General features: G+C 37.0%; 1 protein-coding gene across 3 annotated transcripts in view; it reads left to right on the top strand.

Moving 5' to 3' along the window:
- ADAMTS9 (ADAM metallopeptidase with thrombospondin type 1 motif 9) overlaps nt 1-20,856 on the top strand; it is a 166,358-nt gene that overhangs the window by 20,253 nt on the left and 125,249 nt on the right. For 2 of the 3 annotated variants that reach the window (XR_004595225.3, XM_034440640.3), the window contains exons 4-11: nt 6,105-6,388; nt 8,191-8,274; nt 9,841-9,965; nt 11,078-11,118; nt 11,237-11,342; nt 14,026-14,172; nt 16,039-16,180; nt 18,984-19,091. Coding sequence is in view for 2 of the 3 variants with exons in the window: in XM_034440640.3 (XP_034296531.2) it covers nt 6,105-6,388; nt 8,191-8,274; nt 9,841-9,965; nt 11,078-11,118; nt 11,237-11,342; nt 14,026-14,172; nt 16,039-16,180; nt 18,984-19,091 (1,037 nt within the window). In the remaining variant the exon portion in view is untranslated. The remainder of the gene's footprint in view (nt 1-6,104; nt 6,389-8,190; nt 8,275-9,840; nt 9,966-11,077; nt 11,119-11,236; nt 11,343-14,025; nt 14,173-16,038; nt 16,181-18,983; nt 19,092-20,856) is intronic. The other variant, XM_034440641.3, reaches the window with a different exon arrangement.

Below are 20,856 nucleotides of genomic sequence, written 5' to 3' on the forward strand. Positions count from 1 at the left end.
TACTTAAAAGTCTATCTTTCTCTCCATACCATATGGCAGCATGTTGTCTGGGTCACAATTGTTGGGGAAGCGCCCGTTTGCAAAATTGCAAGCCTGTTTACATTTCATTTTCACAACTCTTTTGCAGCCTTTAAATGGAATTGAGAATTTAAATGTTTCCCTATACATTTTTTATGATCCACTTGTTCGCTCACAGCTTCCCAACACAGAAAGCTTCCAGATCGTTGTTTTTTGTTAAATCAACAAACAAAGGAATACAGTATATGAAAATTGTAAGGGAGAGGGTACTGTACGCAGCCAATTTGTTTCATTTGTGCTTGAGTGTGGAGTGGCAGCTTCATGTCACTTCTAAACTGGTGTGTGTTGGGGGGGGGGGTTCTTCCTCATCTGTTGACCAACTAGACTAAAAGATAAGCAGCCATTGCAAGATTAACAGAAATGAAGAATATTGTGGAGTGATTTCAAATTGCTTTTTGAGAGGTTGAAGTGTGTGGAAGTTTCTGCAGCAATAATATTGAGATCTGTTCCCAGCTTTGCACTCTCAGTTTTGGAGGTCATGTTGGGAATGAATGAATAGTCTTTGGTTCTCATACTTAGCTGTGCATTAAGCAATAGAAATGGGAGACTCTGTGTGTGACCCCATTAAGTCTGGGTTGAAATACATTAGCAGAATGAGCAATAGTTGAATTACTGTAGCCTGCATTACAGTATTGTATTATCTACCTGGAGTTTTGGGGAGAGCTGGAGGCAAGGTGAAGTAATGGCCATATGGAATAAGTTTCCACTATCTTTAATGTTAGCAGCTTTCATTAGCTGTAATCAAAAGGACCTTTGAAATAATGAAAACTATCTATAATGGAAGCATTTAGAGATAAGCTGAAATGAATAGACATCTTTGTTGGTATGGATGTTTTAGGACTAGTTCTACCAGAAGTGAAGTAAGAGTTGGATTTCATAGTGGCATAAGCTCTCAGTCAATCAATAACATAAACATCACCTGTTTTCTTTATATTTTCTTTTCACAACATTTATGATGATAAGGATGTGATGATTCTAGACAATTTGAGTCAAGATTGAATTGGCACATGCTTAACTTGGTTAATAATAAGCATATGCTATTGTTCCTACATCGCAGATTTAAAAATAAAATTACAAAGATGTAATTACAAAAATTACAAAGGTAGTCCTCAATTTGCAACTATTCATTTAGTGACCATATGAAGTTACAACAGCACTGAAAAAAGTGACTTATGACCGTTTTCACAGTTATAACCCTTGCAGTTACGTGATCAAAATTCAAGCACTTGGGAACTTGGATGTATTTATAAATTGCACTGTAATCAGAGGTGGGTTTCAGCAGGTTCTGACCAGTTTTGGAGAACCGATAGTGGAAATTTTGAGTAGTTCGGAGAACCGGTAGTAAAAATTCTGACTGGCCCCGCCCCCATCTATTCTCTTCCTGGCATGGAGATAAAATTACCAGTGCATCTGTCCAAATTGGGAAGTTGAGCACCTCTCCCATGTGAGATTTGGTGGGAGGTAGGACATAAGGTTATGGAATAGGGATCTGGTAACACCCTCCCTGGTGGTGTTTAAAGCTAGCAGCAAAGATGGGATTATTCCATAAAATGTTTAATGTATAGCATTGCTGAAATATGGATTCTGAAGGAGATTTGATTACATTATGGTTTTAATTGCTTGAATGGTTTCATGAATAATCTGTAAATCATCAGGAGATTACATAGAATTAAAGGTAAAGGTTCCCCTCGCATATATGTGCTCATCTCCGTTTCAAAACCGAAGAGCCAGCGCTGTCTGAAGACGTCTCCATGGTCATATGGCTGGCATGACTAAAAGCCAAAGGCGCACGGAACGCTGTTACCTTCCCACCAAAGATGGTCCCTATTTTTTCTACTTGCATTTTTTACGTGCTTTTGAACTTTTTGGTTGGCAGAAGCCAGGACAAGTAACGGGATCTCACCCCCTTATGCGGCACTAGGGATTTGAACTGCTGAACTGCCGACCTTTCAATCGACAAGCTTAGTTTCTTAGCCACTGAGCCACCACGTCCCTTTATATATATAGCCACATAGAATTGTCAGTGTACAAATATTGCAAGTAAATCAATCAATCACACAGTAGAGGAGAGGGAAGTTTTTCCTGTTTCTTAACTTTCACTTTTCTCTCTGCTGTCCTGGCCTCTGCTATCTAGTGAAATTCACACAGTATATATAGTAATATCTCTAAACCTGGGTTAACAGCGTGCGCTTTGTGTAACAGTATAACCCAGTTTAGAAGACCACGGGAGATGAAGTTGTGGCAGTTGCTTTAATCAAGGGATTATGCATAGTGCAAACATGCATAGTATAATGTTTTCCAAGATACAATGGGGAAAACTCAAGTTATTTGGGTTAAATGCCATAATTGACAGTGAACATGTATGAGAATTAGCTATGGTAATGAAGAAACTGAATCTGTGGTTTCTGTTCCTATCTTATGCTTTCCCATAACCTTGTCAATAATGATGACTGTAAGTTTTCACTCCAACCTAAATAACCAGCTCTGGTATCTTTTCCATATTCCTTGCTATGTTTCCATTTATCCACTTAGCCAGACCTTATTATATGTTAATCCAGATTGTGTAAAACCCAGAATTTGCAAGGAATTCATTTTTTCTCTTATAGCCCTTCAATAGAACTTTCCTGAGTTCACTTCCAACCATAGGTGGCCAGCAGAATAACAGAATAATAAAGTTGGAAGGGATCTTGGAGGTCTTCTAGTCCAACCCCCTGCTCAAGCAGAAAACTCTACTATTTCACACAAATGATTGTCCAGTCTCTTCTTAAACACCTTCAGTGTTGGAGCACCCACAGTTTCTGGAGGCAAGTCATTCCACTAGTTAATTGCTCCCACTGTCTGGAAATTTCTCCTGAATTCTAGGTTGGCTCTCTCTTGATTAGTTTCCACCCATTGCTTCTTCTCCTGCCTTCAGGTGTTTTGGAGAATAGCTTGACTCCCTCTTCTTTGTGGCAGCCCCTGAGATACTGGAACACTGCTATCATATCACCCCTAGATCTTCTTTTCATTAAACTAGACATATCCAATTCCTGCAGCTGTTTTTCATGTTTTAGCCTTCTTTGTTGCTCTTCTCTGCACTCTTTCTAAAGTCTCATCATCTTTTTTATATTGTGGTGACCAAAACTGGATGCAATATTCCTAGTGTGGTCTTTTAAAGAGGTATTAATATTTCATGTGATCTTAATGGCTATCCCTCTATTAATGCAGCCTAGGACTGTGTTGGCTTTTTTTGGCAGCTGCTGCACACTGCTGGCTCAGATTTGTGCTTCTAATTCAAAATCCTTTCAATCAAAGCTGCTGCTTCCTCTTCCATCAGCAGAGCAATGTGGGGACACATTGTTTTCTAGATCAGGGGTCTCCAATGTTGGCAAGTTTAAGCAATGTTGAAATCCAAATTTTTTTACAACCGGTTCTGTGGGTGTGGCTTGGTGGGCGTGGCGTGGTGGGCATGGCAGGAAAAGGATACTGCAAAATCTCCATTCTCACCCCACTCCAGGGGAAGGATACTGCAAAATCCCATTCCCTCCCCACTCCTGGGGGAAGGATATTGCAAAATCTCCATTCCCACCCCACTTTGGGGCCAGCCAGAAGTGATATTTGCCGGTTCTCCGAACTACTGAAGATTTTCACTACTGGTTCTCCAGAACCTGCTGGATTTCACCTCTGAGTTTAAGGCTTGTGGACTTGAAATCCACAGGTCTTAAAGTTGCCAATGTTGGACACCCCTGCTTAGATCCAATTAGATCCAAGATGCTTCTAGTTAAGAACAGATTCTGCTCTTTGACTTCTTTGCTTTTCGAACAAAGATTCATAATAGGCCTATTTTAGAATCTGCATTAAACAAGAACCATACAGATTACTCCAGGCATGTTCATGACTTTTGTATGCAAGTCTTGTAATCCAATTTATTGCTGCCACATCCCCAGTGTACTGAGACACAGTGAAGGTACATTTGTTACAGTTCTAAATAAAGGCAATATCATTTGAGATTCAGCCAGTAAGAAAATCCCCATCATTTTCCATCTACGCTACAGTATGTGCAATTGCCAGAGGGAACATTAGTTAACAAACAATCAGCTCTGCGAAAGCCTTTTGAAATAACTAATTCCCTCCTTATTGTATTTAGCCCTGAGGTGGCTGAGTCAAGGTTACTATAGACATTCTTCTCCCCACACAGACCTGAAACCAAGTTTACACTTATTTTTCATGGTTGGGTAATAGAAAAATGCTAGTTTCTGAAGCACTAGTTTAATATGGAAGTGAAAGGGTCAGAGGTACTAAGAATTTGTGATTTTCCTCTCATAACAGTTTAGCACCTTGGCAACTTGAAACGTGTGGACTTCAACTCCCAGTATTCCCCAGCCAGCCTGAGTTGAATCTAACACATTTCAAAGTTGCCAAGGTTGAGAGACATTGATTTAGCATAACAACTCTTATGGGCACAGAGATTATGGATATGTGATTTGCCATATAGCCTGGATATCTTATCATATGTTTTTAAATATTTCTAGAACTATGGTGCCCAACTTTATTCTTACCTATGTTTTTCTGTCTTTCTGTCTTTGTTTTGATATAAGTAATATTCTATTTACTGGTGCTGAAATTTAAAAAAAGCTGGGCAGATTATCTTCTGTTAAACAATTTATTAAGAAACAAGCTTTGATTTACACTGTGGGAACCAATGGAAAATAGCCCCACAAGATTAATGACAGAGAGTCATTGGAAACTATTAGTGAATATGGTTGCTAATTTTATTTGGCATTCAAGAATGAGAGTTATAAAATAGATATAGAGGTATACATTCAGATTTTTTTTCCCTACATCATATGACTTGGAATATTTCTCAACCTTGACAACTTCTAAGATATGTGGATTTCACATAATTCCCCAGCCAGCGTTCCCTTTCTTTGGTAGCTGGGGAATTTTGGGAGTTGAAGTCCATACATCTTAAAGTTGCCAAGGTCGAGAAACGCTGGTGTAGACTCAATTCAACTATTTAAAAATTCAACAGTAGCTACTGTGTTTCCCTGAAAATAAGACCCTGTCTTATATTTTTTTGAACCCTGAAATAAGCACTTGGCCTTATTGCCATGCGCTCAAAAGCCAGATTGGGCTTATTATCAGGAGATGTCTTATTTTGGGGGAAACACGGTATTTATATTACTATAACTTAAGTGTTTATAGAATATCCCAAAGATACTTTTTCAAAAGGCAACTAGGCTTTGTTTTTCCTTGAAGATGATTTGCTTCTTATCCAAGAAGCTTCTTCAGTTCTGACTGTCTGTAGAATAGTAGTACAATTTTGAAAGGTGAATGGTTTGGTAATTGCATTATTATTATATTGAATAAGTTCATTTATATGTTTCTCTTTTAAGAAATGGTTTTGTCGCTTTCTTATCTTTTTTTTAAGCCAGTTTAGTTTACATTTTCTTTTTGAGCATATACTTTATTATATAACAATTTAGATTTTGTCTGAAGTAGATTCACATAGATTTGTTATCAATTCTAATTAACATGCAATATCTTTTAAGGGAATTTAACTGTAATGCACCATGACTTCTTTTAAAAACTGTAGATTTTGACAGTCAACACATGTGTTTTGTTTCATAAACACATTTGGAAAAGATGTTAAACATTCTCTACTTTTCTCATTTCTCCACTTAAATGCCTGCTTTTGAGCATGAGCCGAGGTGGTGCAGTGGTTAGAGTGCAGCACTGCAGGCTACTTTAGCTGACTGCTAGGTGCAGTTCGGCAGTCCAAAACTCACTAGCTCAAGGTTGACTCAGCCTTCCATCCTTCCGAGGTGGGTAAAATGAGGACCCAGATTGTTGGGGGCAATAGGCTGACTCTGTAAACCGCTTAGAGAGGGCTGTAAAAGTACTAGCGGTATATAAGTCTAAGTGTTATTGCTATGCTATTTTGTTTATTTTACTAAGAACATGTAAAGTTTAGATTGGGATTTTTGTGTGTTACTAAATTATCTTGTGGAGAATACTTACTGCTTTATTTCCTTTTAAAACTGCAGGGCATGCAAAAAATCACAGAAACCCTAAAAGACAAAACAGGGCAAAGGAGTGGCCCCCCAATAGTGTATTCTCTGACATAGAGGCTTTGAAACTTGACTTAGGGCAATTTCCTGCATCCAGTAAAAATAACACTGGCAACATAAGGAAAAAAAGTAGTCCACGAAGAATCAAACGATTTCTCTCCTATCCTCGATATGTGGAAGTTATGGTGGTGGCAGACAGTCGAATGGCTTCATACCATGGAACTAATCTTCAGCACTACATTTTGACATTAATGTCCATAGTAAGTATTAAAATTTATTTATTTTATTTATTTATGTGTATCCTGCCATTAATAGTTTTATAAGTTACTCAAGGCAGCAAATATGCCTAATACTCCTTCCTCCTCCTATTTTCCCCACAACAACAGTCCTATGAGATGGGTTGGGCTGACAGAGTTTGCCCAAGCTCACTCCATTAGGTTTCATGGCTAAGGTGGAACTAGAACTCACTGTCTCCCAGTTTCTAGCCTAGTACCTTAATCAATATTTATTTATTTATTTATTTATTTATTTATTTATTTATTTATTTATTTATTTATTTAAATTTTTATACCGCCCCCTCTCCCGAAGGACTCGGGGCGGTGAACAGCCAAGATTAAGAAACATCCAATACAAACATTAAAATGCATTTAAAACAAAATTAAATCCAATGGCTTTTCCCAATTTGAAAACCCCTTACCCATAAAATTCTAAAAATAGACCAGACTGGCTCTCTCTATATTGCTGTGTGCTTCCACTGTGTTCTGAAATGTTATACTTGCGCACTAACCAAACTGAGTGGGTTGCCTATGTTAGTCTTTTTCCTTCTATTGGCTTCTAAATGTGGAACATGATTACCCACAGTGGAATGGTTCTTCAGCGTAGAACATGACTACCCATGGTGAAATAGTTCTTTGGTGTAGAACATGACTATCCATGATGGAATGGTTTGGAAGACTCCTGGTTTGGAATTCTGATTTGGAATCATGATCTGATAGGTCAAAGGGAGCCTCCCAAGATACAGCCAATTCTCTTTGTAGAGGGTGCTTACCATACATAGAACTCACGTCAAGAAAATGACTGTGCAATTGTAAATATGCTAAATTCCTGGATTTTTCCATTGCATTCTGTGGGCAGTTCTGGGGGAGTTCTGAAAGCAGCATTCAGCTTGAGTCCAGAAATCCCCACTCCAAACAATGAAATTACTTGCTGAAATAGTTCATTATTTCTATGTCCAAACTATTCTCGAAGATCCTGGAAGCTACATATCTTTACATTCAGGACTTTTGTTTACAAATGTATATAGTTTTGCATATTGAGGTAAGTCTTGGTATGTAAAAACAACCTATTTTTGTGTGGTCTCTGTTTGTTCCTAGACTTATAATTACTAAATCGCCTAAGCAATTTTTCCCGGAGAACAGTGATTTCTGAAAAAAACCAAAGCAAAACAAAACAAACCCCACAAACAAACAAAAAAAACCCAAAACCTTTTTTATTTTTTTTCTCCATGTAATGTTTTAGAGTATTTTGGTGTATTATATAAACAAAGAACATTTTTCTTCTATGTTCTCTTTTAAATCTGCGCTATGCTTCTTAAGCCACTCTTTTTGCTAGATTGCTCATTTCAACTTTAGATTTCCTTTTGGCTTTAAAGTAGAGTTATCATGGCTTTTGCTTCCTGACCACCAAGAAGGTGCTTTATGCTTTATGACTGTAAAAGCTGCGCTTCCAGCACCTGTATGACTGTCAAAGAGGATATATAAATAATATCAGTTAAGGAAGATAATACCAGCCTGGATAGGGAAGATTCTCAGTCAGTCTGGTAGCCCAGGGCTGTTTTCCGTCTGTGCTTGCTTACTGAAAGGAAAAAAGTTATATCCAGCAGGCAGTCTTGGTTGCCTGCTGCATTATGGTGCAGCATTTCCTTCTGTGTAGCTTTCACTTTATGCTTCCTTGTATATTTGTTAATACCAATTGTTCAAAAGAAGGGGGTGGGAAAGCTGTCAATTCTTTCCTTGCTTGTATGCTAATTAACATTTAAAAAAATTTTTTATCTTTTACGCAGGTAGCATCTATATACAAAGACCCAAGCATTGGGAATTTAATTAATATTGTTATTGTGAAATTAGCCATCATACATAATGAACAGGTAATTGCTTTTGAGAATACTCCCTTTCTTTTGTGTACCTGCTTGTTATGTTTCCAAAAATGCCTTCTTAATTATTCCTTCAAGGAGATGCTTGACAACATGTCATGCCTGACAATTCACTGTGTTTCAAATTGCTGAAACTTGACTGGTAGAGGCAAGTAGTTTAAATCTATCTCAGTCATGGGGCCTATATATTTTAGCTTGCATTAAGACCAAACATCATTAGTCACTGAGTGTCTCAGTTGTATACCGAGATAGATAGATAGATAGATAGATAGATAGATAGATAGATAGATAGATAGATAGATAGGAGAGAGGGAGAGGGAGAGGGAGAGGGAGAGAGAGAGAGAAAGAGAGAAAATGTAGAAGTGGTATGTGGTAGATTCTGGGGAGCACTAGGCTGCTGGGACAATCCTCCTGTTCCCCAAGACTTGAATGCCACTGTTCATGGCCTAGATGGGGGAGGGGAAAGATAGAAAATTGTTTTTATTGTTGTGTGAGGGGTGACATGCCAGGAGGATCAAGTTACGCATTTTCTGGTTTGAGCGGTCCTTGGTGCTCTCTGAGCTTGAGTGTTTTCTTACAAACATTTCATTACCCAAACTAGATTACATCATCGATGCTAGTAAGGATATTTTCCTATTTCTGACATGCACTCCCAGGCCAAAAGATTCACTACCATTGAAGTACAGGGAGCCAGATCAAATTAAATTTATTTATTAGATTTAGACAGCATTCCTCTTTCCTCTAGATCAGGATTTCTCAATCTTAGCACCTTTAAACTGCGATTCCCAGAATTCCCCAATCATCATGGGAGTTGAATTCCAAACTGCTTAAAGTTGCTAAGGTTGAAAATAGAATTTCTCTACTTTCCCCGACAGTCATTCTGGAAGCTTGGAGGCATCTAATGGAGAGTGAGTGGTAAAAAGTTGCCTAATGTGTTTTTATGGCTAATAGTCTGCTCTCTCTAATCCTAGTCCAACACTTTCACTATTACAGCATCCTGGGACTCAGTTGAAAAGCTAACATCTATGTTTTCACAATATGCTAACTTCAGTTGATTTTAACTTGGGCTGTTTTGTTTTTGTGGATCAGCACCTTGTATGAATGCAGGCAATTTAATTAGTTTGATTCAGTGCGTTGCCAGAAAATAGGTTAATTTGGCAATCAAATAAAGTGGGTTGTATGAGCCCATCTAATATGTGATTTAGCACTCAGTTTTTCTTTTTGTAGGAAGGACTTTGTGGGAGAGAAAACACGCAGAGCTATTTTTCTGACCGTTTCTAGTACGGTTGATAATTACTAAAGCTGATTGCGAATCTTGTTCATATTACTTTGCAATTTTATGACTATCTTTTTACTCTTTATTGAGTTTATATTTTACTGAGGCATATTTGGGGCAGAAAAATGGCAGATAGGTATTTTATTATCAGAATGAGATGCCTTTTAATAAAAATTTGCCCATCTGAAAAGTTGATGCCAGTTTCCTTCTGGCGCAGAGAGGGAGGACATCTAAGGAGGATAGAAAATTATATCACCATTCTTTTTGTACCTTTTTATGTTCAGGATGGCCCAGCCATATCTTACAATGCTCAGACAACACTAAAAAACTTTTGCCAATGGCAGCAAACGCAGAACCAGCTCACTGAAGAACATCCAGATAAACATGATACTGCTGTATTGGTGACAAGGTATGTCATGGGAAGCTTTCAGCTCATGCTGAAATAATCATGTGATTGTTTTTTCCTTTCCATTCAAACATACCTGGTTCTCGGAGACCGTCTAGACAAGTTGATGTAGTTTTCCTGACCAGACTTTTCAGGGGTGGTTTGCCATTGCAAGGGCTGAGAGAAAGTGACTGGCCAAAAGTCACTCAGCTTGCTTCGTGGCCAACGCAAGAATAGAACTCCCAGTCTCCCAGTTTCTAACCTACTGCTTTAACCACTACACCAGGGGTGGGCAAATATGGCCCCTTTATGACCTGTGGACTTCAACTCCCAGAATTCCTGAGCCAGCTTGGCTGTCTCAGGAATTCTGGGAGTTGAAGTCCACAGGTTGTAAAAGGGCCACATTTGCCCACCCCTGCACTACACACATTGGCTCTCAAACTTGGTTCCCCAGACTGGTACCACCTAAATAGGTTCCCAGAATCCTCAGCCATGGGGTATGCCTGCTGGGAAATATGGAAAATATAGTCCTAACACATCTAGACAGTACTAAGTTGCAGAAAACTGACTTGATCCATAACAGCAGCAATATCAAATGATTCTAGTTAAAAGCATAAGGGACTATCTGGTTGTAACAGGATCAATTTAGCAATATATTATGAACAGCCTGTGATATGGAGAATCTTTCTAGATACCTTCATGGGCTGAATTTTGGCAAAATTCCCTGATATTCAGAGATATTGTTACCTCTAAAACAGAAATATACTTTTCTTTTTTAAAGAAATTGGTGGGGAATGCAGTTGTGACTTATAACAAGCTGATCATCACATCCCAAAACCTGGCTGTGGCCAGGAGAAAAATAATAGCATTTAAATGCATGCAGTTGAATGTTAATGTTAATTTATATTTCAGATCGTTGGTTGAATATGTATAAGATTACTCCATATGTACTTTACATGTATTATTCTAACACTTTTTTAAAAAAAAAATTCATTCTTGTTTTTGAGCCTGCTGTTACTGAATTGGTATGAAAAAAATATTGAAAATTAACATTTGGCAGGAAGAATAGGTTTATTGTATTGCAAATGATGACTTGCATGGAGATTAAAGGCATTAAAAGTGTGTTTTGCTTTCAGGCAGGATATTTGTAGAGCTCATGACAAATGTGATACTTTAGGTAAGCTTAACCTCCTTTTTTTTTTTTTTTTACCCTTAAGATGATAACATTTTTGACAGCATGTTGTGTGTCTTTATAACAAGTTCTTTTTTTTTTTATTGTTTTTTTAATTTCCCAGGTTTGGCTGAATTGGGTACCGTCTGTGATCCATACCGAAGTTGTTCAATTAGTGAAGACAGTGGACTAAGTACTGCTTTTACAATTGCACATGAACTTGGCCATGTGTATGTGCTGTCATTTTATATCAACTTTAAAAACAGCAGTATACAATATTGGGTAATATATTTAAAAAGCCTATACAGGTAGTCCTCAACCTATGACCACAATGGAGCCCAGTGTTTCTGTTGCTAAGCGAGACAGTCGTTAAGTGAGTTTTGCCCCATTTTACGACCTTTATTGCCCCAGTTGTTAAGTGAATCACTGCAGTTGTTAAGTTAGTAACACGACTGTTAAGTGAATCTGGCCTCCCCATTGACTTTGCTTATCAGAAGCTCTCAAAAGTTGATCACATGAACACGGAACTCTGCAGCTGTCATAAATACGAGTCAGTTGTTAAGCATCCAAATTTTGACCACATGACCATGGAGATGCTGTAAGGGTCATAAGTGTGGCCTCGACTTGTGACCACAATTGAGCCCAAAATTTCTGAGTGAGACATTGGTTAAGTGAATTTTGCCCCATGTTACAATCTTTCTTGCCACACTTGTTAAGGGAATCACTGCAATTGGTAATCTGGTTGTTAAGTGAATCTGGCTTCCCCGTTGATTTTGCTTGTCAAAAGTTTGCAAAAGGTGATCATATGACCTTGGGAAACAGGAATGGTCATGTAAGTATCTAAATTTTGATCATGTGATCATAGGGATGTTGCAGAGGTTGTAAGTGTGAAAAATGGTCATACGTCACATTTTTCATTGCCGTTGTAACTTTGAACGGTTTCTAAATGAGCTGTTGTAAGTCGAGGACTACCTGTATATGTAGCTCAGTATTCAATTTAGAGTCTTTGGTGTTCTCTGAGTTTGTTTGCTTGCTTGCACATATTTCACTACCCAACTAGGCAACATTATCATCAGTGCTAGCAAAGATGAGATTTGCTCACTGTATTAGCTTGCCCTGCTAGTTTTTGTGGAGGTGTAATTTTCTCCTAGATAGTTCCTTGATTAAGGTATTGCTTTCTGCTTGGTTGTTTGGTGTTAATCCCTGCTTATCTGGGTGTTGGCTGCTGGAGAGGATGTATTCTGGTCTTTTTGTTTCCTTCTTAACTTTTTTATTGTCTCTTGAATGGTGCATACATGTGGTTTACCTATATATGTCTCTTGATGGCTGATTTGTCTGAATGCCAAATGTTCAAGAATTCCCTATTATTTTTGGATTTAGCTTGATTTAAGATGCTTACCAATACCCTAATCAAGGAACTACCAAGGAGAAAGTCACATACTAACAAGACCCACTACTGTACTGTCTGTCTATAAACAGGGAGCAAATTCAACATTCACTAGCAGTGATTATTTTACCTAGTTGGATAGTGAAACATCTGCAAGCAACAAGCTCAGTCAGCATAATAAATCTTAAGTATGTCTATTAAAGTTACTCTCTATTGAATCCAAAAATGCCCTACAATAGCAGAAGGTCCTGGCTTTGCACTAATTTCTGCAAGCAGTAAACTTAAGGTACTTTGTTCTTCTCCTAGAAGCCTACTGGATTGAGGGAAGAGGTGGGACAGGAATTTAGTCTTACCCAATTAAAAGAGTAAAAGAGAAAAGAAGGAATGCAGTAGCTGACAATAGAACAGCAAATCTGGACTTACATTTGAATCAAGCCTGTGTTCATTCAACTGTGATATAGCACAGCTTAGTCTACTAGCTGAATCAAAAGTTTTCCAAACTTTAATATACTTTAATATATTTTGTTCTAATGCATAACTGAAAATTTGGGAACTGAACTCTTCGTAAATTCAGAGATTGGATGGACTCTTGGGATTATCATAATAGTTCATCTTTTTATTATCTGTACTTTGGGATGGGTTTTTTGTGGCTTTAATTATATTTTGGTTTATGTGTTTTATTATAAACTCCTGTGAGTTGCAAGATTCAGCAGGATATAAATGTGCTGAATCTATAAAAGAATAATGAATTGTTTTAAATTGTTCCAAGAACTTAATAGTTTTCAGGAAAGAGCTAATTAACTGCAATAAACTAGGAAAACTGGGAGTGTTTTAATCAGTCAGTCATAGTGAATTGTAGAATTCAAAAATATTTCTACAATGGTTGCATAATATCTACAGTATGTTATAATGCAGAGCAAAATATTCATAAGTAAATGAATCTTTGAATCCCATGAGGACTAACCTCTTAATTTATGTATATCTGGTGATATTATTTTGGCTGCTGGTGATATTTTGTTTCCTTGCCTGTACAGAAATTGAAATTCTTTGTTGGGATTGCTCCTGGGTTCAAGTTAGGGACAGATAATCATGGAGAATATCTATGTGGCTGCTAAGAGTCGAAAATAACTTGATGGCATGTAATCAATCATTCTTGGGTTCAGATATATTTAGCCAACTTTGGATAGCTCCTCTGATTATGCATATAGGCTACAGGTCTTTGCTTTGGAATGAGGATTCTGGTTTACAGAAAAGAACCCTACTAATAAAGCACTTCATATTTCAAAGAAACAGGGTATAAAATTTTGTATGCTTATCTGCAACTTCTGCACTTCTGTTTTGCACAATGAATCCTATTTAAATCATAAGCCAGCAGATTCAGCTCTTAAACCTCATTGATCTTAACAGGAGAGTTAACCTGTCTTAATTCATATAATCCGCTATATATAAAAGTATTTAATTTGGACAAATCATTTTCTAAAAAAAATATTGTATAACACAGTGGTCAACCTACTACCTCTCTTTAGATTTAACATGCCCCATGATGACAATAATAAGTGCAAAGAAGAAGGAGGAAAAAGCCAGCAACATGTTATGGCTCCCACCCTCAACTACAACACTAACCCCTGGATGTGGTCAAAATGTAGCCGTAAATACATCACGGAATTTCTGGAGTAAGATTTTAATGATTTCTTGATGCATATCACATGATTTTTAAAAAAAATACTTTATGAGCTGCTTTTGGCATAATATTGTGTGAGAGTGACATGCAAATAAATATGATGGTAATGATACACTGTAGGCAAGTGTCTAATGTGTATGTCTCTCTCTCTGCGTAGGGTGTACCAAAATACAGGCTACATTCACAGTTCATTATATACATTACACTACATGTTTGAATTGGTTGTCATTTTCTTCTAAATGCTTCTTCGTTTGTTTCACTTTTGAATATTTCTAACTGCTGTAACATTTTTTTCCAGAAAAGACTTGGGTTTTTACACTGCAAAGCAGCGCAGTGGAGTATAAAAGTGGAGTGGAGTGGAATAGGAATAGGAATAGGAATAGGAATAGGAATAGAATAGAATAGAATAGAATAGAATAGAATAGAATAGAATAGAATAGAATAGAATAGAATAGATGATTAAGATGCCATTATTTTGTTTTTGTTTTATCGTTTTATGATTATGTTTTATGGTTACTGGTTTTTACTGCTGTTGTGAGCCACCCAAAATTGTTTAAGTTGGGTGGCTATATAAATTTATTGTGATTGACCTATGAGATCTGAAACAGACATTAATGAAATTTACTGTGCTATTTTTCCCGTAGTGTAAACCACCTGAAATCATTTGAGGTAGGGCAGGATAGAAAGGTTGTTATAACTAGCACATAAATTTAGGAAGCGCATAGTGAATGCCGATACATATATGCGCCTCATCTCCTGAATCCTTTCTGCACATGACATGTTTGTGGATCATAAGGTGCACAGGGATGAATTCCTACCCAAATGTTTCATTTTTCCTTGGTAAAGTCCTGGGTAAAAAGAAAGAACTAAGTGGCAAACGGCAGAAGCCACATGAAAAAAAAAAAAAAGAACATTTCCCTGAAAAAGAGTGTGATCACAAAACCTGGACCAAAGAAAGTTGCAATAATTTCTTTTCCTAATGTTAGACTGTGTATTCTGTTGTTTTCTCCTTCTCTCCTCTCTGGTTTTTCCCAGGTGTTTTCTAGCTACTAAGCAAACTGATTTTCCATTGTGTTCTTAAGGGGGAAAAAATTCTGTTTTTGTAAGGATCTTCTACAAATTGGGGGAAAGGTCCCATCAAATAGTAATATCTCCCTCTGGTTTCTTTTATCCTTTTTTGGCTATACTTTTACTGATACTCGGTAGCTGAGTTTCATATCAAAAAGAGTACTAAAAAGGTTCATTTTGTAGTATAAAACCCAGATCTTAAGCAGAGCTTTCTCCCAGAATAATAGGGCTAGCTGGGGTTTGGTATGCTTCCAAAATCATTTGGAAGAATTGCCAAATAACTCACAGGAGCCCAGTATCTCTACAATTCATTAAAGAAACTCACTTTTTTTTTTCCAGTCAAGGGGAAAAAAATAGATGCTACTTCTTCACAGTTAATGCGACTCTTAAGTCAGTCCCATCTTTTTCCACACACGAAAGCTCAAAAAAAAAAAAAAAAAAAGCTTTAGCTGTTTAATTAATAGCAGCAAAGTTCTGTGCTCTCAGGAGGTCTGAAGCCTTTCTTCCAAGTCATTTTTGAAACAAGCATTGAATTTTAATGTATACTATAGTACTGTTCTTAAGAGCAGGTGCATGTCATGAAATGCAGCATTTGATGGTGTGATAGCGATTGTTCAGTTGTCTGGCAACTACCGGTATATGAACTGAATGTTTTACTTAACTGCAGGACGAGTGCTATCTGTTCAGTGTTAATATTCTCCTGATTATCTGTTAGTGGGAGATTTTAAAATAACCTTAATCTACTACCACACTATAGTAGTGAAGATAACTGTAATGCTTTTCATTCTAGCACTGGATACGGGGAGTGTTTGCTGGATGAGCCTTCATCAAGGACCTACACTTTGCCTCAACAACTTCCTGGTCACATGTATGATGTCAATAAGCAGTGCGAGTTAATTTTTGGGCCTGGAGCTAAGGTTTGCCCTTATATGGTAATGTGCTTTTTTTACTTCTTTGGTTTGCTTATAATACGAACAACTGTTAGGTTTATCAAAAGGAAAATGCCTGCTTGGTATGCCAGATTTGGAACTGGAAAAAGACCTTACTTCTGAAGAAAAACGTTATGGTCTGACCAAAGTTTAGATTTCAGTTTTTAATTCCCCAAATAGGTTTCTACAATATTCTGCCTTGTATACGGCCAGTGATTTGAGATTTGTATAGGTAGTCCTCGATTTACAGCCATTTGTTTAGTGACCGTTGGAAGTTACAATGGCACAGAAAAAGTGACTTATGACTATTTTTCACACTTATGACTGTTGCAGCGTCCCCATGATCATATGATCAAAATTTGGACACTGGCATGTATTTAAGATGGCTGCAGCATCCTGGGGTTATGTGATTCCCTTTTGCGACCTTCTGACAAGCAAAGTCAATGGGGAAGCCAGATTCACTTAACAACATTACTAAATTAACAACTATAGTGATTCACTTAACAACGGTGGCAAGAAAGGGTGCAAAGTGAGGCAAAACTCACTTAACTCTCTTCCTTAAGCAATGGAAATTTTGGGCTCAGTTGTGGTTGTAAGTCGAGGACTTCATGTAGGTGAATGGAACCAGTCACCGCTCTCAAACAAACAGCACCTTCCTTTGGGAATTTTGTCAGCCTTCCCTGGTATGGCCCATGCATTCCATAGCCTAGTGCAATATTTCTCAACCTTGGCAACTTTTAAGATGTCTGGACTTCAACTCCCAGAATTCCTCAGCTATTCACCATGTTTGCTGGGGAATTGTGGGAGTTGAAGTCCAGACAATTTACAGTTGCCAAGATTGAGAAATACTGATCCATTCTCCTTCACTGGAGGTTTTCAAGAAAAGACTGGACAACCATTTGTTGGGATGATATATAAGGACTCCTGCTTTGGGCGGAAGGTTAGACTAGAAGACCTCCAAGGTCCTTTCCAGTTCCATGATTCTATGATTTTAGTGAAAGAAGGTTATAGCAAATTATGTCTGAATAATTGCGAGAAGGCAGCCTATTTGATCAGCAATTGAGATACTTAACAAGCGTTTTTTTTTTAAAATGTTCAGAAGGAATTTGTCATCGTGTGAGTGAAATAATCACTAAAATTAGGTTGCATGTTGAATTTTTGAGAGAAAAATCCATTAGCATAAAAAGTAGGGAGCTTGTTTACAGACATTCACCATCACCTGTTTATACAAGCAAATATCTTAACAGAGTTGTTGTTTTCTTTATACAGCTATGAAAGAGCTGTGACTGTTGATGTCACACTCATGGCCTCTTGATTATTTAATCAGGATTGAGGTGACATAGAAAATGACTAATCAGAGGAGTTGCAGATTAAATGCATCACTAGTTTTATCAACATGTGTTAAATGCCTTCAACAGTCACACTTACAGTATATACAATATGCACATATATCGTAATTTCAACTTTGAAAGGTGGAATCTGTTTTTGTAACTTGGTTGCATAGATTGGGGCTTGATGTCGATATCTTTCAGAAATGTAGGGTTTCTAGCTCTGGATGTAAAAAGTTCCTATATATTTAAACAATAAATAATAATCTAATCTGATCGAGTCATATCAACCCTTATACGACCTGAGAAGCAATAGAGACTTTCTTGAGAATCAGAATGTCATTTGGGACATTCCTTATCTCAAAAGCAAGGTGGCTGTATATAGATATAGATATAGATATAGATATAGATATAGATATAGATATAGATATAGATATAGATATAGATATAGATATACACAAACAGATAGATTTAGATATATAGATATATACAAAGATAGAATAGACGGAATAACTCTGGGTAGAGTAGAGTAAAGTAGAGTAGAATAGAATAGAATAGAATAGAATAGAATAGAATAGAATAGAATAGAATAGAATAGAACAGAACTTTATTGTCATTTTAAATGTACACTAAATTAAAATAAGCAACTTATCCATGAAATTTCCCAGTATCTACTCAATAATAATTCCCATTGAACATAATAAAACGTACAGTACTTACAAATAATTGTAAATTCTAAATTCTACCCACTATGTTATATACAATGCAGAATAATATATAGTCATTTTAAATAGAAATTACAGAGGAAGCTGACTGACATTTTTGCAGAGTTGTAGCTTATATCTGTATTTTTAATAAAAGAATAGAACAATATGTAAGAAAATCTCTCTCATAGGAAATAGTGACTGGTAATCTATGTAAGAGGTTTTGTTTTAATGGGATTGATTTGAAAGCATAGGACACTCAAGTCTTAATAATTTGGGGACCATGTGCCTTTCTCAGCTGCCTGTAGCATATTCAACTCTTTCTTAATAATCACGAAATTTAAAAATAGAAACCATTAATTACTTCAAGGAAAGAGAATACAAGTACAGTCCAGATGGAGAATAGGGTCAGATATTTCAATAAGAATCTGTCAAATTTGGGAGTAATAGAAATGTTCACTATTTCTGATTTTCAGTGTTTTGTTCATTTGCAAGAGGAAGTTTCTAACCAATTTTTCATAATGGGATTTCTGAGCATTTTGTATGGGCACAGGTTTAGCTTTTCAATCAGGAGGTTAAAGCATTTGAGCCAAAAATGTCAGCGTTTGCAACCTTAGCCAAGTCACTTCCTCTAGTTTATTGTGCTCATTGTTTATACTTCCTTTCTCAGTGATGGTAATAACACCAGGGAGATAATCTAAAATATGTATGTGGCCTATAGCATATGTTATACTGGCTGTTGAGTAATGCTGAGACCATTTAAAATCACTTAAGCAGAAGCAGTGCAGAAGACTATGGTGCATTAATGATGACGGAGCACATAAAGGATGTCGTACGCAACACACACCGTGGGCAGATGGGACGGACTGTGGTCTTGGAAAGGTTAGTTGGTCTCTTTGCTCTACCTCTTTCCATTATTTATGTAATATATATGTAATAGATTTTTATCCCACCTTTATTTTTTTGTAAATAACTCAACATACCTAATACTCTTTCCTCCTATTTTCACCACAACAATTTTATGTGGTGGGTTGGTCTGAGAGAGAGTGACCGGCCCAAAGTCAACTAGCTGGCTTTCATGTCTAAGGCAGAACTAGAACTCACTGTCTCCTGGTTTCTAGGCCAGCACTTTAACCACTACACCAAATAATGGTATCTGTTCATTGAGAATATCTTTAACCATTTTATTGTTTGACAGCAGCATTTTTGAACTCTCTGTCACCAGACTGTACTCGTTCACAGGCCACTTCCTATTTGCTTATTCACTAGGAGAAAAAGCTCAACCTTCTCTTTTGAATGAGATTTTTTTTCCTTTCTGTAATATCCAACTTTATACTGGTGACCATTAATAATTGGACTGCATGAAGGCTACTTTACAGATTATTTCTGTGAGGGATTCTCCCATATCATCTCATAACGTTTTCTTTTTAAACACTGCTGAAGGCAACATCACTCCACAATTAATTTGGAACAAGTAGTTTGAGTGCAGAGTACTGATGCAACATCTGGAGTCCAGTTCCCTCAATTGGAGAAAGTTTATCTTCCTTTTAAACATTTTCTGTATTCTCTAACCACAGTGAAGCAAAATGTTTTGCTTCAGAACTGCAGATTTTAAAACTCGTGGGTATATATAATCAGTAAAAAATAAATAAAAAAGAAAATACATTTTAAGACCTAAAACCTGAGATACCGAGAAAAACTCTGAAATTAAACCAACAACGTTATAGAAATGTTTCCTTTAAGTCTCTTTCCTACAGCAGACAAACTCATGTGATGTGTTAGACATATTTCATGTGTGAGAACACTGAGCTGGATAGTATTAAACCAAATAATAATCCAAACTCTAAACTTTTCAGACAAATATCTGTTATACGGTATTTGTTTACTTCAGGATTAGCATGCTGCCACTATGATACAAAAAGCAGATATATTTTTCAGAATATGATTATGGCATTGAATTTGCACATCTAAATGGGAAATATCATCTGTAATAAGACATTGTTGGGATCTCAGTCAAAATAAATTTCTCATAGGAGATGGCCTGCCTTCCACTGTTACTTCTAGTTGTTTAAAATGTCTCTTATCAATCCATTCTGCAGTGGGCATACTTGCTTTTCAACAATTTTAGTGTGTATGGAGCTATTCTTAAGGGATAGTGCAATCTCAATTAACACCCTGTGTGTGTGTTTTATTGATGTCAGCTGAGGTACTAACAGGCCAGTGCAGAAAGTTAGTGTGTTGATTTTCTTTAATTTTCAGACTGTCTCTTCCATTTGGAGTCTACTGACTGCCCATAAATGGTGTGCAACTATTTGTAGCCTTTTAGAAGGCAGACTGATTCTAAACTATCCAGATCAGAGACGTGATGCCAACCTAACTAGAAAATACTGGGCTTACCACTGCACCTCAGAACAGCCTACCCCACTGTTTACATTCCTTGCTACTACGCTGTTTAATATGATAGTTTATGCGTCAAAAAATCATTCTGCAGATAAAACATTTTCTGTTCAGATATTGTTAATATCTAACCTGTAACTGAAAAACAGACAGATTGCTTTCCTTAGAACAAGGGTGTCAAACTCATTTTCATTGAGGGCCACATCAGGGTTGTGTTTGACCTCAGGGGGCCAGGGGGGCATGGCCAGCT

This window comes from Pantherophis guttatus, chromosome 2 (genome assembly GCF_059756535.1).
Source record: "Pantherophis guttatus breed Tessera chromosome 2, ASM5975653v1, whole genome shotgun sequence".
In the NCBI taxonomy this organism is placed as follows: Eukaryota; Metazoa; Chordata; class Lepidosauria; order Squamata; family Colubridae; genus Pantherophis; species Pantherophis guttatus.